The sequence below is a fragment of the Elephantulus edwardii genome, unplaced genomic scaffold, assembly GCF_000299155.1.
Source record: "Elephantulus edwardii isolate Elephantulus edwardi_28Jun2011 unplaced genomic scaffold, EleEdw1.0 scaffold00113, whole genome shotgun sequence".
NCBI lineage: Eukaryota > Metazoa > Chordata > Mammalia > Macroscelidea > Macroscelididae > Elephantulus > Elephantulus edwardii.
The window spans coordinates 3,679,009-3,696,336 of NW_006399863.1; the positions used below are offsets into that span (position 1 = coordinate 3,679,009).

General features: G+C 37.9%; 1 protein-coding gene across 1 annotated transcript in view; it reads right to left on the reverse strand.

The window, feature by feature from the left end:
• Nucleotides 1-483: 483 nt before the first annotated feature.
• The window catches only part of APPL1 (adaptor protein, phosphotyrosine interaction, PH domain and leucine zipper containing 1), a 40,738-nt gene continuing 23,893 nt past the window's right edge, over nt 484-17,328 (reverse strand). The window contains exons 12-22 of the mRNA XM_006892212.1: nt 14,172-14,214; nt 12,736-12,792; nt 10,007-10,098; nt 9,046-9,228; nt 5,972-6,024; nt 5,088-5,262; nt 4,948-4,984; nt 3,047-3,193; nt 2,548-2,598; nt 2,157-2,246; nt 484-630 (exon numbers count right to left, since the gene is read on the reverse strand). Of these exons, the coding sequence (XP_006892274.1) occupies nt 484-630; nt 2,157-2,246; nt 2,548-2,598; nt 3,047-3,193; nt 4,948-4,984; nt 5,088-5,262; nt 5,972-6,024; nt 9,046-9,228; nt 10,007-10,098; nt 12,736-12,792; nt 14,172-14,214 (1,075 nt within the window). The remainder of the gene's footprint in view (nt 631-2,156; nt 2,247-2,547; nt 2,599-3,046; nt 3,194-4,947; nt 4,985-5,087; nt 5,263-5,971; nt 6,025-9,045; nt 9,229-10,006; nt 10,099-12,735; nt 12,793-14,171; nt 14,215-17,328) is intronic.

The window sequence follows — 17,328 nt, forward strand, 5'->3', positions numbered from 1 at the left end:
CTGGTAGAATTCTCTATATAACAGAAAGCATTCGAACTATTCAGTCCAAACTTCCTCACTGTGAGCGAAGTGTTACTAATGAAACAGGGAATACAACCACGAATCTCTGAAGCTGAATTGATTTCTTATGGTCAGAAGCAATTACAAAACAAGATGAAAGTTCACAACTGGCAGGAAAACAACCTTGAGCAAATACAATTCTTCACCAGTCTACTTGAGAGAGATGAATAGGTTTCTGACATGTGGAATTGGATGTTACTGCATAGTATGTAATTTGTAAGGAGAGAAAAAAATCAATACAAACCTAAATCACAAGTTCATTCTTATTTTAAAAGAGGAAGCTAAAACAAACAAGCAAAGCTAAAGCTCAGTCTCTTCCTTGATACTTCAACATAGTTGTTACCTTGTGCCATTTCACCACAGAAATTGTCAATAAATTCCAGGGGGTGGGGATCGGGGGATCAACCAAAAACAAGAAGACATTTATGCTTCTGACTCTCTCTTCTTTCCATCTTCTCCCAAATCGCTTTCCTCTGACTGGCTACTGCTGAGGACAACAAACTGCCCCTCAGTACTCGCTTGGTTTGGTCTACTGGATGCAGCTATCAACCGACTTTGTTCTTCTAAGTCCTAGTGGAAAAGAGAAAAAAATTTATTGTTTGTAGTCAAGTGGAAAACTATCTATGTTTAAAATACATGTTTGAGGTCATTGCAAACTTTTACAATAATTCTAGCAACTTGTTGAAAAAAGGCTATACACAATCGAGGGAACACTAGAGTGAATTTTGTTCTAGAAACCCTGTAACAGCCCAACATTCAAACTAAACTTCCTGGTGTTTTCCTCTTTTCCATTTTTATGGCCAACAACCAAGTTCAGGCCATCATCCATTTCTGCTCTGTATTGCCAGTCAGTGATCATCCCCAAAGCCTCCTTATGGTATTAAGGCTGTCCCTCCTCACCTAGAGGACCACAGAAGCCCGACTCTACCATCTTTGCTTTCTTTCTCTCTCCTCTGTCCACATATTCAACCACTTCTAATTTTTGCTCTTTAAGTATCATAGCTGTTCCCGCTTTCCCACTGCCAATGCCTCTACTCATAACAGACTCCTATAATCTGATGGAGCACTTACACAATGCATTTTCCAAATTTTGTTCTGGAATTTTTCTAGCTTAAAGTTATCCTGTTAGATAGTGGTGGTGGTTTCACAACATGGTGAAAATAGCTAATGTCCATAAATTACACACTTATATATGGTTAAAGTGGCAATGTTTTGTTATACATATTTTGCTCTGAAAAACAAAAATATAACAAAGTTTTTCCTCCAACAAAAACTATCCTGTTGATGGGCAATGGTTTTATGTTCCTGGCCACATTTAAAAACAAACCAACTATATCAAGAAGAGGAAAGTAGCCCAATGCCCAACCACAATGGAATGGACTGAGAAATTATGGTACACTGACAAAAGGGAGTACTATGGAGCACACAGGAGAACTATTTTGTAAGTTACTAGCTAACATAGGAGGGGCTGGGAGCATTAAGCTAGGTGAATTAACTCAGTCCCATAAGAACAAATACCATATAAGACCATTAATGTAGAATGAGTAAGAGGATCCAAGGAGTGGAAAAGCGGGGATTAATCATAGGGTCACACAATTTGATAGATGGAGAAGGGTTGGGTAAAGGAAGAGGGGACGATCTGGTGTGAAAAACAATGTACACGAACTTTATGAACTTTGTAAGTAAACCAGTGTAAAATAAAAAAATAAACCATAAATAAAAAACAAACCACGTATCTATCTCTCTCTCTGTCCCAAGATGTAGACACTAATACAGCTTTCAACAATGGCAGTGAAATCTGTGTGGTCTCTCAGAAGACCTGCTTCAAAGAGACAATTCACTCGGGGGTGAATTACTATATTTTGATAGGTTGTTACACGGCTAGTCACACTATGTACCTATCTAATTACACACTGAACAGTATCACAAAGCTGGTATCCTCCTTTTCTGCTATGCTATGAATCATTGGGCTGCAAAGTGGCCGAGAATGAGAAACAGAACTTCATTTTGAAATTCCAATCAGGAAGCCACAATAGTAGTTAAGGGAACACTACCAACACCACCTCAGGAGAAGGCCAGTGCACGGGGCTGCATACCTTTTCGATTTGCTTTTGTTTACTGAGTTCTTTCTGTTGCTTCTCTTTTACTCTCTCAATTTCTTTTTGCTTTTCTGATGCCCTACGATTCTGTAAAACAAACAAAACCAAAGATTTAAATATGAAACACTTTATATTTTAAGATGTTTCAAGCAATATTATCTCTCTGACTTTTTTCCAAATATTTTTAAATTTATACATGAGAAAGTATATCAAAAGTCTACATTCTAATCATATCCACTTACCTATATTGTCAATGCCCTCTCTAATATCTCTAATAGCATTCACTTTATTTAAGATAATCACATTATTTACAATCTAACAGGAGAGGCTTCAGACTTTACAGTACTACTTTAGCTAACATTCTTGGATCATTATCTCAGATACTTACCAGTTCAGCATGCAAGGCTATTTGTTTTGCCAGTCCAACAGAATCACATATCTAAATGGGGGGGGGGGGGGAATTAGGAAAAATTCAGGCAAGTCTCACAGTGAAGCAATAAATGGCTACTGAGTAGTTTTATAATTTAGCAGAATACCCTGCCTTAAAAAATGCTGATTCATCATCAAAGCCTTTGTGTTAGGTCCCATTATTGGCTCTTGTCTCCATCATTCCCTTACTTCTTGTTATCTCAAATTCATTACTGTAAATAATGCAAGTAGCTGTGTCCAAGCTGAAGGCTCTGACAATGTCTGACTGCTCCAGGCAGCAGTGGCCTGAAGACAGAAGACTCAGGAGTCCACAGGCCTAGCCTGTCAGCTTAGCCCTCTGCAAAGCAACCCACATAAGTGAAGCAACTAAATCAGGATTTTTTCCCCAGCAATCTTAGAAAGAACAGAAACTATGATCTATATTTTAGAACAGAAATCTATTTTTAATATCTCTGTACCTTTTCTCCCTCATTGTTTGATTCAAATATATAGCAGACTGATGCCAGGTTACTCTCACTTCTCCCTCCCGACGTCCGAAGCACAAATCCAAAAAGTCGCTTATTTTCCTGGTGTGTAGCATACAAAACCACACTGGGCAAAGGAAACTGCCACAGAAACAGCAGAAGGAGCATGAGAAACTTTTTTCAAATCATTACATCAGCACTTTTTTATAGTAACTCATAAACTAATTCCAGGAATATCATACATATAACATTAAAGCACATTTTTTAAATATGGTAGTTACCTAAAAACAATGTCACACTGGGTTTAGATTAGCAAGCAAGCAGAACAAGAAGTTTCTTGAATCCAGTGGTTTTCTTAGTTATTCACACAAGCATGGTGTCCCAGTGAGGGACACATCAGGCTGCTAACCTAAAGCTAGGCTGCTCATGGGAGGGAGGAAAATGCGCAACAATAAAAGAATAAAAAAAGAAATAAAATGGTCAATGCCAGTGCAAAAAAAAAATCTAAAACCTCCAAAGTTAAGCAGTTCCAATCCATGAGGGATTCTGCAGACAAATGAGAGGCAGTCTCGCCCCATTATGATTTAAAGCCTCGGAAACCTCATGAAGGGAATCAACTTGATGGCAGTGAGCTTGGAGTTTTGAAGTCAACAACATATTTTTTATAAAATAAAAATCTAACAAAAATGGTCTAAATAAATTATTAAATAGTAACACACATCTAATAAGGAAATGCACTGCACTAAGAAAATCTGCAGTTAGGGACCTTTCCAAATTATTGAGGACTAGTGATGTCAGTTTGAGGACTAAGGTGTGTCTGATTCAGGCCATGGTGTTTCCAATTACTAGCTATGCATCCGATACCTGGACGATGAATACACATGACAGAAAAAGAATTGACCCCTTTGAGCTGTGGTGTCAGAGAAGAGCACTGAACATCCCATGGACGGCCAAGAGAACAAACAGATATGTCTTGGAGAGGGAGCAGCCGGAGTGCTCTCTGGAGGTAAGAACGATGAGACTTTGCCTCACATACTTTGGACGTATTGCTAGGAGGGGCTACTCCTTGGAGAGGGACATGATGTTGGGAAAGGTGGAGGGTCAGAGAAGGAGAGGAAGATCCTCAACCAGGGAGGACTGACACGGTGACTGCTGCAATGTGTCAGGATGGCGCAGGACAGGACTGGGTTCAGATCGTTTATTCATAAAGTTGCTATGAGTCATACTCGACTCGACGGTACCTAAAACAATACACATCTATCTCAGAATAGGTAATTCTAGACTAAAATTAACCTCACCGGTTTCTTTGGTAAATAACATACTCCCTCAACCAAATTCACTGTTGCTGAGGTCACTCTAGCTCACAGCTGTAGCAGGTGCCACAGAGCAGAACTGCTCAGCAGGATTTTTTTTACAGTAATCAGAAGTTGACAGGCCTTTCTTCCTCAGTGCTATTAGATGAGTGTGGCCCACCAACATTCCTAGTTTTGTACCACCCAGAAAAAAACTGTACTCCCTAAATAAGGGATAAATACTTTGTTGTCATGCCAGATTATATGATATGTTGCTGAGTACCACTGAGTCGGAATTAAGCCATAGCTGATACTCCAGAGGGTCTTCAGAGGCAGTTAATCGCACGGGAGAAGACAGCCCATCCTTCTCCTGACAAGCAGCTAGTAGATTTGAACTCTGTGCCTTCAGGATTTCAGCACTAGGCACCAGAGCTCACATATTAGGCAATAACGTATAGACAGATAGCCAGAGACATTAACTAGAACATGACCTAAAGATCAATCACAATGGATAATCTATTAGGGTCAGGATAAGTAAAAAGCTGTAAGACATATATATGCAAAAAGGAGCTTGAAATAAACTTATAACCACACAGAACTCACCGTGAGCCTTGTAACTTGTGTCTGGGGATCAATTAACCTATAATAATCATTAAAAATTTGGGGAAAAATTTCATTAGACTGAGGTAATATAAACTTTTCCCCCCTACATTTTTTTTCCTTAGGGAGGGGTTACTACTTACTTTAAACAGTCACAAGTGACCAACAAGTGTGATTCTGTCATACGAAAAATGTTATGGATGGCCCGCGCAGCCAAGATCTGGCGCATCGTTTCATAGACGACGTCTGGATTGTCATCTGTTTTCACCTCCATAGAACCCAGGAACCGAACGATAAATAACTGATGAAGGATAGAGTCTGTAACAGAACAAGGTGCATTACAGAGATTTACATTCTATGTTACTTTTCCTAAAGAAGAAAACACATAGCTTTCAATTTGCCAGTGAAAATTTAGAAAGAACTTGTAATTACAGTGTTTAATTTACAGAAAAGTTAAAGTCTCAAACAGGATAAAGTTATTTTTCAAAACCTGGCAGTCTTGGGTAAAAATAACCCCATGTATTTATTCTAACTTCTCTATAAATTTGCAATTAAAAAAAATTAATGTTATTGTTCTGTGTCATTGAGTAGGAAGTGACTTCCAGCTGACCCTCCAGCAGGTTTTCACAGACCTTACTGCACAGAAGCAGAGTGACTATCTTTCTCCCATAGAGCAGCCAGTGGATTAAAACCACCTGCCTTACAGTTGGCAGCACAATTCCTTACCTCTAGGCTATCAGAAAATTTATGTTCCAGTACCAGGAGTGAAATAGCAGCTATGAAGAAAAGCTTAAAAATACAAATTGGGAAATTTCCCTATTAGGTTAAAAATGTGAATTATACAATTTGGTGGAAATAATCTCTTAATTCAAACAAAGCTTGGTGCTTCAAATGCTTTATGAGCATAAAGTTTTGAAGAGAGTGTTAAAATTGAGCACTGTAATAGAATAAATATAAACAACAGACTCCACACAGTTAACACCTGAGATGCATTTCTGAACTTTAAGAGCATCATGTCTATTTTTACCTTCAGTTTCCGATTTTGTACCTCCTCCAGATTCTCCAAATGGATTTGTACGCCTGAGAAGTTTAGAAGAAAATATGAACCAACGGTCACTAATGTGGAAGAATTCTCAGTTATTAAAACCAGGCTTAAAAACTAAGAGTCACATAATCTTCTAAATATAAATCTCTGTAAAAAAAAGAAAAACTCGAAATGAAAAATAAACAAACTAAATTAAAAAAAAAAAAAGAAAAACTCTAAAATGTCCCATTCCATTATGAATACTGCCTTTATAACAAAAACTGAGTTAAGAGGCTCAGCCCAAAACTGTTGCATTTTAGAACACACATCTGGACAGAAATTTAACTGCACACGCACAAACACATATTCACAAGCAAATCAATGTTATGAATCCCGCTGCAAATGTTTGTGAAGAAAGCATGCACAGTGGAAATGTTTATTTATTTCAATATTAACTGCTTGCAAAAAAAAAAAATTCCTCTTTCTAGGTTCTCTGAGTACACAAATAAGTTAACTACAATAATTTGAACATTTTCTAGTTTAGAATCCGTTTTTCTCAAGGTAACACAATGGTGGGGGAGATCAATTGGAAATGAAGCTATTACTATACCTGGCACATCCACTGTGAAAGAACAAAGACAGATTTCAGAAGCCAAGAATAAAGTGGTCCTGAAAGAAGCACTGGTATTTACTGATGTTGAATCTGTCATCAAAATTCATAGAACCCTCCAGTGAGTTTTCAGAACTATAAATGACATGGAGGAGACTGCCCATCTTTCTCTTGCAGAGCAGCTGGTACATTCAAACTGTGTCTCAGGTTTGGTAATGCCGCTCCTTACCACTAGGCCACGAGTGCACCACACTGGCATTAAGACCGTATAAAACTGATTTCCTTGGTTATTGCCTGACTTAGAAAATAAAAACTTTCACCACTTTGATAAGGCTATTTGTGATGATATAAACAAGATGATTCATTAATAATTCCCAGCAGCAGTACTGTTTTTTAGTACCTTACTAGAGATTTCTTACCCCATTATGAGAAATTTTCTAATAAATCTATAAGTAGCATAAGTATGACCCTCAAGAAATTTTCAACTGTTAAAATTTAAAAGATTAAACTATCAAATTTCTTCTGAAATTTTAAGAGTAAATACCCAAGAAACAGAAGTGAGAAGCAATTCAGAATTAAAGGCATTTTAAAACTATCCACCCAAGTCACGCAGGCCACCCAGGTCCCCAGGATGCCCAAATCACCCAGCATGAGATCAGAGAAGACTGAGGTGAGCTTGGATAGGACACCCAGACTGAAAATGGCATTGTCGAATTCAGTGTGAGGCCTGAGAGTCTTGCCAGATTTTAAAGGAAATTTTAGAGGGCAAACCAAAGCCTGGACCTGGACCCCTGGATGACATTTTTCAAATTGGCTATGAGACTAGGCCAGCTACATAGAGGAGATCATGAGTGAGGAATTTGAGGTTGGCAGGATCCCAAGCCATTGTCAAATATAGTCCTGTGGGGGATGTGTTTGACGGCTGCTCCTGGCAAATAAAATAAGCAAGACTGGATACATGTGCCTCTGCCTGTAGACAAGATCACCCAGCATACAAAGATGATGATCAACAAGACTGTCTGATTGAAGGAACTGTGAGCACTTTGTTAATGACCTGAGATACAGTGTACCCGGGAGGCAACAGGTACAGCCCGGGAGGGGAGCCCACCCTGATGGGAGAAGAGCCCACCCTAACAGGAAGGGAGCACCTTGACGGGAGGGGAGTGTCCTAGTAGGAGAGGAGTGCCCTGATGGGAGGCACAAAGGCTGTGGGAACAGTCATCTCAGCAATGGTGGACAGGATAGGGCTCACGCCTAAAAGTGATGGAAACTGCAAGGAGCAAAGAGCTACAGTGACAGTCAGCCAGCAGAGCACACCTGCTTTCCTCCCCTTGTCTTCCTCCTTTCTTTAATGGGCACTTGTGGACTTCTGGAAGAATCTAGAATGTATCCAATTACCCCCATCAAATACATTCAATACATGTGACAAACAAACAAAAATCTGTTACATCATCCAGGCTGGATGATCCCTGAAACAACTGCCCTGAGAAAATCTTTAAATCTCAAACCTGAACTCTTTGTAATAAAACAGTAAGTTAGCTTAACCAGGAAAAGCATTTGCCTTCAGTATCATGCTTCTTCCCCCACCCCCCAACCACCATTTCAAACTGTGATTTGAGTAGAAATTTACAAAGCATAATTTTTTCAATCATTCATGCCCCATTTTGTTCCACAACATTAATTACAATACTCACAAGCGTTCGTCCATTTATTCCAAACTGTTTTTCCCTACATCCATATTACTAAGCATTTTATTATTTTCAACTCTCCTCTTCCTTCCCCCAGACATTACGGTTTTTTTAAGATCTATACAATGAGCTCTGGTGGCACAGTGGTAAGGAGTTCCACTGGCAACCCAAAGGTATGGATTAAATCCACCAGCTGCTCTACGGGAGAAGGATGGACAATCTCCTCTCATGTGATTAAATGCCTCTGAAAAGCCAGTGGAAGGTCATCTATGGGTCAGTTCTGCCTCAACAGTACATGACATAAGACTGAACTGATAACAAGCAATTTTAAAGACTTGATCGAGGGGAGGAACAACTCAGAAAAGAAGAGTGGAAATGGGTACAAAACTCAAAGAATACAATTAATGCTAATGAACTGCATAAATACAAAGTGCTGAACTGCTGTTATGTTGCACTGTGTGAAACAGCAACATATCAAAGTATACTTTTTTAAATAGTAGAGGGTACAATTTTTTTAATAAGGCACAATTTTCAAACTGCATGTGAAACCTATTTTTCCCCGTACTGAAGGTTTGCCTTTAGCATACAACCAAATTTTTAAAAATAACTACTTCAAATCTTTTAAAAGGCAAAGATAATTCCTCCAACATCATTTTAAGAACAAAGAAAATATAACAGAGCAGATGCACATGGTATGTGAAGATGACTTGCAAATGTAGGTAGGCATGCATGAGACCTTCACAGGCAGAGCACAGCCGCCCTGTGGTGCCATCACCCACCTGCCTCCCTGGCCTGAGGCTTTGGCCTGGCCAGGCTGATCCTCACTCACAGGAGAAATGATGTCAAACTGTATCGGAGTGTCTGGGGCAACAAGAGAATCCAGGGAGAGGGCAGCTAAGTTGGAGGACTCAGATCCTAGTGATCCCGAACTGCTGGTTCGAGCCGTCAGTGGCCGAGACTGCCTGAGCATAAAGGAAATGAGATGGTGTTACCTTTAGTTCTCTTTCAGAAATCAAAGACAGCACTTAACAGACTAGGAGGAAAGAAAATATAGTTGTTGGGGCGTTTTTTATTTTTATTCATTTTAATGAACATTTACAGAGATTTTGGATTTCAACTCATTCATTGTTGCACTTTTCCCCCTGCCCACCCCTCCCCTCCAGTTCGCTCCTCTCTTTGAAAAGAAAAAAGAAAAAATCCTTCATTGGTATACAATCCCCCCACCCCCAGTACACTTCACTATGCAACCTTAATTCTGGACTCTTGTGATAATCATAAAACCCAATCATATATCGCCTTTAATCTGTTCTTTCCCTTAGCTGTTTCAATACAGTATACATAATTTATCCAGTTTTTTCTCAGTCTTACCCCAACCCTGATGTCAGTCCCATTCTACAGTAACAGTGGCACCATGCAGTTTTATAATAAGTTACTTTTAACAAATTTTAATAAAAACACAATCCCAATTCATAGCTACTTGTTCTTTTCCCCCCAATTATTAAATGAAAAAACCCCACAAGTCATCTAGAGAGTCAACAGAGGAAAAACCAAGGAAATGGAGAATTATCATTCACTAGTGTTAGCTCCCTTCATATAAAAGCACCAGTTTAAAGACACAATGTGTGTGTTCTTGGGGAATCAGTCAGTATTAATCTAAGCAGAACTGCAAAAGCGAAGTGCTTGCTAACCCTTTAAATAGCCCATACAGATCTTTTAATAGCCCACAGTCTGGCCACTTACCCTGCTGGCCGAAGGCTTTCATGCCTCTGCTGGAAAGAGGGGGAAGGAGTGACAGCCTCTAGGGCTGACTGATTCACTCGAGCAGCAATTTCCTATTTTGATTTAAAACAAAACAAAAAATCTGATCTTAAAGTTAGAAAATGAAATGCCTAACTGTAACTCTGAATTGTTAAAATGCTTCTTATTTATACATAAAATATAAACTGCAACAATAGTTCTAACATTCTCTTAATATTAACAAACATAATTAACATCACAAAATTTAAGACTGCTTTTCTGTTTAGGAAACGAATTTCAGTTTTCTCCCCCTACTAACATACATAACAGAAAATATTGTTTCTGCTTCTATCAGATTTTCTGATAAGGTTTGTTTACAACTATATTGTCATCTAGTATAGCACTTGGGATAGTGGATACTCAATATACTCAATACAAATGCTGAGTAAAAAAGTTTTTAGAAAGAGAGGCAAACAGTCACAAAACATGAAATATCTATAATTATGGTAGCAAGACTTTCTTAATTTTCAAGAACATAATTATGTTCAGAAGTATTCTTATGCTTAATTTATAAAGTAAATATGAATATTTTCAGACTAAAATTTAAAACAAGCTTTAAGAAAAAAATTTTAGACATTGTTTTATTTGAAACACACTGGAGAATTAAAAATACCAGTTAAATCTAAAAAATAATCAAAATAACTTTTTAAATTTCCATGTGTTATAGCAGGGAGCTCTGGTGGCCTAGTGGGTAGGGAACTGTGCTGCCAGATCAAAGGCATGTAGTTCAAATCTACCACTTGCTCTGAGGGAGAAGGATAGGAAATCTCTTCCCATGCAATATTTTTTTTTATTTCCATTCACATTGTTGCACTTTTCTCCCTTCCCAATCCTCCCCCCTAGTATACTACCCTCTTGGAAAAATAAAAGAAAAATTATTCCATTGTTTTACAATCCCTCACCCCAGGTCCACTCCACTATGCAGCCTTTGCTCTGGACTCCTGTCATGACAAAAATACCTAATCACATACCCCCCCTTTAAACAGTATACATTATTGAACCCATCTTTCTCAGTCTCCCCCTAACCCCGAGGTCAGTCCTGTTTTATGACAGTGGCACCATGCAGTATTTGCCCTTTTGTGACTGAGATACTCTTCCCATGCAATTTACAGTCTCTGAAAACCCAGTGGAAAGTCAGTTCAGACTCGACGGCAATTAATAACATCATATAGTTAGTAGCAAAATTAACAATGCAATGTCCAAAGCCGACCAAAATGTCTTCATTCAATAATACACATCATTTTCACTCATTGCCCTTACGTCAGTGCCACCTCAGAGCAAGCCTCGGCCAGGGGTCTCGGGCTGTAAAGCACAATGGGAGGAGACAGACCATCTTTCTCTCACAGAGAAGCTGGTGGATTCAAAATACCTGCAACGCACTGCCACCAAACATCCGCCTCGTCATTCTAGATCTTCTAAAAAAACACTCACAAAATATTAGAAACTCTGAGAACTGGCAGGAAAGTACTCTAAAACACTGTATTCCCTGGACATTAATTATTCAAATTTGCATTTTAATTTTACATTTTGTTGTTTCAAAATCTAACAGGAAGAAAAACCTGGAATGGCTGGAGATCAAGTTACTAAAATCAAAAGATTCATCTAAGTTAGCACTGATTTTCTATAACTGAACTCCTAAGATTATTATAAAAACCAAGAGAAATTTTTAGAAGTCATGAATTTTTGGGGTTTTGTTCAAAAACTTCCTCCTAGAAATTCAAATCATGTACCTTGGCTGGCAACTAAAAGACATTATGATAAAAACAGAATTTTTCTTTTCCAAACTGTTCTTCCCTTGACTCAAGCATAAAACCTGGAAGCCATCTTTACCAGATGTTACCTTCACCAGTCAGTTAACGACTTGTCCAGACAATTTCATTTTCACTCTTTGCTGATTTGTTTTTTCTTCTCCTTTTGATACCATCCTGTTCAGATATGCCTGAACTATGATAACAGCCTCCACCATGTCCCCAGATCTTTCCTCTAACCTACCTTTAAATGAACAGCAGCTTAAGACTAGAAGGCTGAGGGTCTGCAGAGAAATTTACTCAGATCTGCCTCAGCTGTTGTGAGCAGCCCCCTACCCAGAACTGGAAGCTTGTCCAGCCAAGGCCATTGAGACAGGTTGCTGCTCTGGGGACAAGTCCTTGTCCATTCCACTGCAGCATGGAACCACTTCACCCCTTCCAGAACTCTCCACACCCTTGAGCTCGGCCTGTCTGTCCCACACCTATGGCTACACCTACATTCATGGATTCATCTGACTTAACAGCTTTGCTACTGAAAGATAATCTGTCAAATCTGGGAGCTCAGGCCACCTCATCTCATATCTGCTAAGTCAAATGTGAAATGTTTCATTTTGCTTCCCTGTAAAAGTAGGCTTCTAAAAGGCAGATGTCATGGTTGTTTTCTTTTAGGTCCTTACTCTCCATGGTATTCAACACAGTGCATTGCACTGTGTTGATACCCAGTAAATATTTGCTGGCTGACTGATTTTGGTACGTTCTGAAATAATTTACTGTTCTAGGAAGACCAGACACATTATAGCTATCCATCCTAGTTCAAACTTAAAATTACAGAGCTTGAGAAAGTATGGCAATTAATAAAAGCCAGGTAAGCCTCAGAATGATGCCATTTGGTTAGATTTAGAGACCATAAAGTAAAATTATTACCTCTGGATTTTCACTTAAATATATTTGCTTTGATATGTTGTTTATTGTACAGATCCACTATAAGAGGAAAAACAAAGAATGTGATTAATACTTTCATACAAAGTTTCTGTTTTAAAAAAGAATGTTCAATATTCAATTGTAACAAGTTTCATTAGAAATAACCCAGGTTCTTCCTTATGAGGAACACAGCTTCCTAGGTACACATGACACATACCTATCATACCTATACATATTTGAAAATACATTAAAACACTGAAATTTATGAATTTAAAAAAATCTACATTATGCAAACAAATTCTGTAACATGGAAATTCTGTTAAAATGTTCTTTAACATTTTATAACCTTCAATAGTCTATACTTTTCCATAAATAAGACACCCTAGACTCAGATATCCTAATAAGCATCAGTATAAAAAACTTAAAAGCTAGATATATTCCAAGCACTATATTGTACTTACTGCTCTTCCTTCAAATTTATAAATCATAAAAACAGGAAACTCTCTCTAAATCTTTGTACTCCCCGTGAAGCCGGGTCTCACTATGCCTATACTACACAATTCTGGAAACTCTGCAGAAAGCAGACATCTGTCTGTGCTTCTTCAGACACCAAAAGCAAATTCTATCAGCAGTTCTCTCTTCCATAAGAAATAAGATGTCGCAAGCTCTGGTGGCCTAGTGGCAGGAAACTGCACTGCAATCCCAGAGGTTCAAATCCACCACATGCTCTGCTGAAGAAGGAGGAACAATCGCCTCCTGTACCAGTCAGATCCAATTTGACGGTACACACATAAAAAGAATAAATAAATAAAAATTAAAAAAATTTAAAAAAAAGAAATAAGATGTGTCTGACAGATACCAACTCAATAGAGAAACTTTTTCAATATTGTACTACCGTATCTTTTTAGAAAGGTCCATATTGCACTACCGTATCTTTTCAGAAAGGTCCTTTCTCAAGACAGTTTTGAAGCATCAGTTCTTGAAAATATCTTACCTTCCATATTTGGTGTATCAGAAGTAAAAGTGGAGCCAAAAATAAAAGGCTTGTGAGGAAGAACAGAGACTCCCAAATTTTTGTTTTTCTGTTTTTTATTTCCCCAGGTTTTATGTGTTAGTTGCTTCCGGTTCTGCTACCTCTGCTGCCACTATGCTCTTAGGGAGTAAATACCGTCTCAAGGGTTAGCGAGAGACGAGAATAAATTAAACTGTCACCTCATGATGGTAACAGCCTGCCAGAAAGCACCAGTCACAAGGTCATTTCTGACTCTGAGCCCTCAGACAGGAGACAATTTCTAATTTCCCTCCAGTTGCTTCTTGGAGAAACTAGAGAACACTGTCCTGACTAGCATTTTCCCAATTATCTATAAAGAACACATTAATATATGCTTTGTAATAAAAAAAAAATTTCTTAGTGATCAAGGTATAAGATCAAATTTTACCTCTTCATGGTCCTTTTTACTCTCTGCTTGCAATATTGAAGATCTAAAGGGGAGGGGGGAAAAGACAAAAAGTCTAAAACTTTTTTTAAAAAATAAAATTTTTATTTTATACTGGTTTACTTACAAAGTTCATCTACGCTGTTACTCACACCAGATCTTTTCCATTTTCTTTACTCACCCATCCCCTCCACCTTTAAGTTGTACAACCCTATGTTTTACCACCTGCCCTGCGCCCATCTTCAACCCTCTGCTCCCACCCAACCCCTCTTGGATCCTCACACACATTTTAAATATGATCTGAGAGTATTTTTTAACTTTTAAAACTGAGTTGCTATTAGGTATAATAAAGGTTAATATGATTCACAGTGAACTCACGTGACAGAGTAAAATTTACAGATCTATATAAAGATTAATTGACTATCAAGAAAAGCAGACCACCACAGGCATCACCACTCAGATTTCACCAACTCTGATTCTGAAATCAACCCCAAGATATACCAGAAAGGACCAGGTGTGGATCCTCAGAAAGCAACTGTGATAAAGGTACATTCCAACTAAGATACTATATTTCAGCTTTGATACTTAGGATGCTTATTTTCCAATTTTAATCCATAATCCTAATAAAAAAATATTTTACTTTATAATTAATTGTTCTCTTAATAAGGTTAATAAAAATTTCTCAGGCAGTACTCATTGATACAGAGATATTTGACCTTTCTGTAAAAATTAATATTCCAAAAGTTGGAAAAAATTTTTTACTAAATCTCCAACATTCAAGGAATGTGAAGTGAGAGATCATATTTAAAATTAGCTTATATATACCAAAATGTAAATACTCATGTTAACAATTTAGCAAATGAACACATGACTACCAATATCTAACATGGTATCTGACCCAGAAATTGGGGTTCAGTATATGTTTGCAGAAGAAATATAAAATCAAGCAACCATTTTGAAAAAACATATAACCTCTTAAACAATTTATGTAACATAAACACAGGAAAATAATGACTTCAGAGTACCAGAGAATAAACCTGTGCATTAGGTCAAAGATCTAAAACAGTATTAAGTGAAAAACCTTCAGATTAAACATTGATCATTAGGAAAAGGTTTAAATTATGTTATATATCTTTAAGTGGATTATAAAGTAGCCACATTAAGCCTAAGTGTTTTTAGTGAGTAGATGCAGATCTAAATTATATATGCAATATTTTCTCAAGAAGGTGTGAACTCAAGAGGCAAAAAAAGGCTGAGAACAATTAATGGAATTATCGGACAACAAGAGACCCAACAGAGAGAACATCTGAAGAAATGACATAAAATTTCTCCAACCAAACATGATTCTACAAATCCAAGAACTCCAAGCAGTGTTAACCTGAAGAGATCTACACCAAGACTTACCAAAATTAGTCTCTTAAAACTTAAATACATGCTTCCTTAAAGCAGTGAAAGCAGAGTAGATAATCACATACAAAGGGTCTCCAACAAGATTAAATGCTAGTTTTTCCTCATACTAAAGGCCAGAAAGCAATGGAACAATATACTTAAAAAATAAAAACCTGTATGGAATGATATACTTGAAATATAAAAACCTGTCAACCAGGAATACCCAGTGCAACTATCCTCCAAAAATGATGATGAAATTAAGTATTACTACACAAACAGAAGTTGAATTCATAACTACTAGACTGGCCCTACCAAAAACACAAATAGGAATACTGTAGATAGTAGTAAAGATAGTAAAAATTATAGCTATATATAAAAAGTAAAATTCCTAACAAAGGGAAGGAGATACATGGACAAGTAACCAAGCTCAAATTCACTGTCATCAAGTTGGTTCCACTTCACAGAAACCTCCCATTTCATTTCCAAGGCTGTAAACAGCAACATGAAGAGACTGCCCTTCTTTCTCCCACAGAGCAGCTGGTGGATCCCAACTGCCAGAGAGGTACAGCCTTTCGGTTAGCAGCACAACTTGGTAAGGACAATGCCACCAGCTCTCCTCCTGCACAAGTAGAAGGGCTTGTATAAGCCCTTAGTATGAACGCATGCTTGGTAATTCTAAGATGTGCTACTCCAGATCTCTTGTGGTTATTACTTGTTTTTTCTATTCTTTTAATTTTAGCATATTTATGTCCCTAGATTTAAGGTGTGCCTCTTGAAGATGACTCTTTAAAAATGAGAGACAAGGAATGGTATCAGTATAGAAAGGATAAAAATAAATATACAACAGTATACATACACATTCCTTAAACATTAGTGAAATTGAGACTAACTTACCCTAAAATGTTAAAAATTCATCAACTGCCATGAAGTCTATTCTTATTCATAGTGACTATACAGGATGGAATGAGACTGCTCCATGTGGTTTCTGAGGTGATACGTCTTTACAGGAGGAGACAGCCTCACCTTTCTCCTGTGGAGTCACTGGTGGGTTTAAACTGCTATCCTTAAGATGAGCAGTCAAGAACTGCAACAAATGTACCACAGATACAATATCTTAAACGTGTTACTCATGGTAATACTAAAAATGTCCATGTATGTGAATAAATATAAACACACGTGTGTGTGTGTGTGTGTGTGTGTGTGTCTGTGTGTACATACATACACACATGTATTAGAGACACAGAGGAGAAGGATGGGCAATCTCTGCCCGTGGCAATTACTGCCTCAGAAAATCCGCTGGAGGGTCCACACTGGTTCCAGCTCAATAGCACACAACAACAGCTAGAAACAAACACACATACAATATAAAGGGAGCACTGGTGACACAGTGTGTAGTGAGCTGCACTGCCAGCCTGAAGGACAGGTATCTTTGGTAACTGGACTCTACCAGTCACTCTGAGGGAGGAAGTGGGACAGGCCCCTCCCTGTCTGATTAACAGGCTCAGAAACCCGATGGAGAGTTACTGTGAGTCAGAACTGACTCAAGAGCAGTGACAGAGAGATGCAGCAAAAACACACACAAGGAGAAGGGAACCAAAAAGGTTCACTGTAATAAAAACACTATGTCGAGCGAATAGTGGTTCAAAAAGTGCAAACAGACAGTGCAACAATGAATGAATGAAAACCCAAAATCTCTGTAAATGTTCATTAAAACTAATAAAATTTAATAATAATAAAAAAAGTGCAAAGAACAAAGTACCAAAGAAAATAA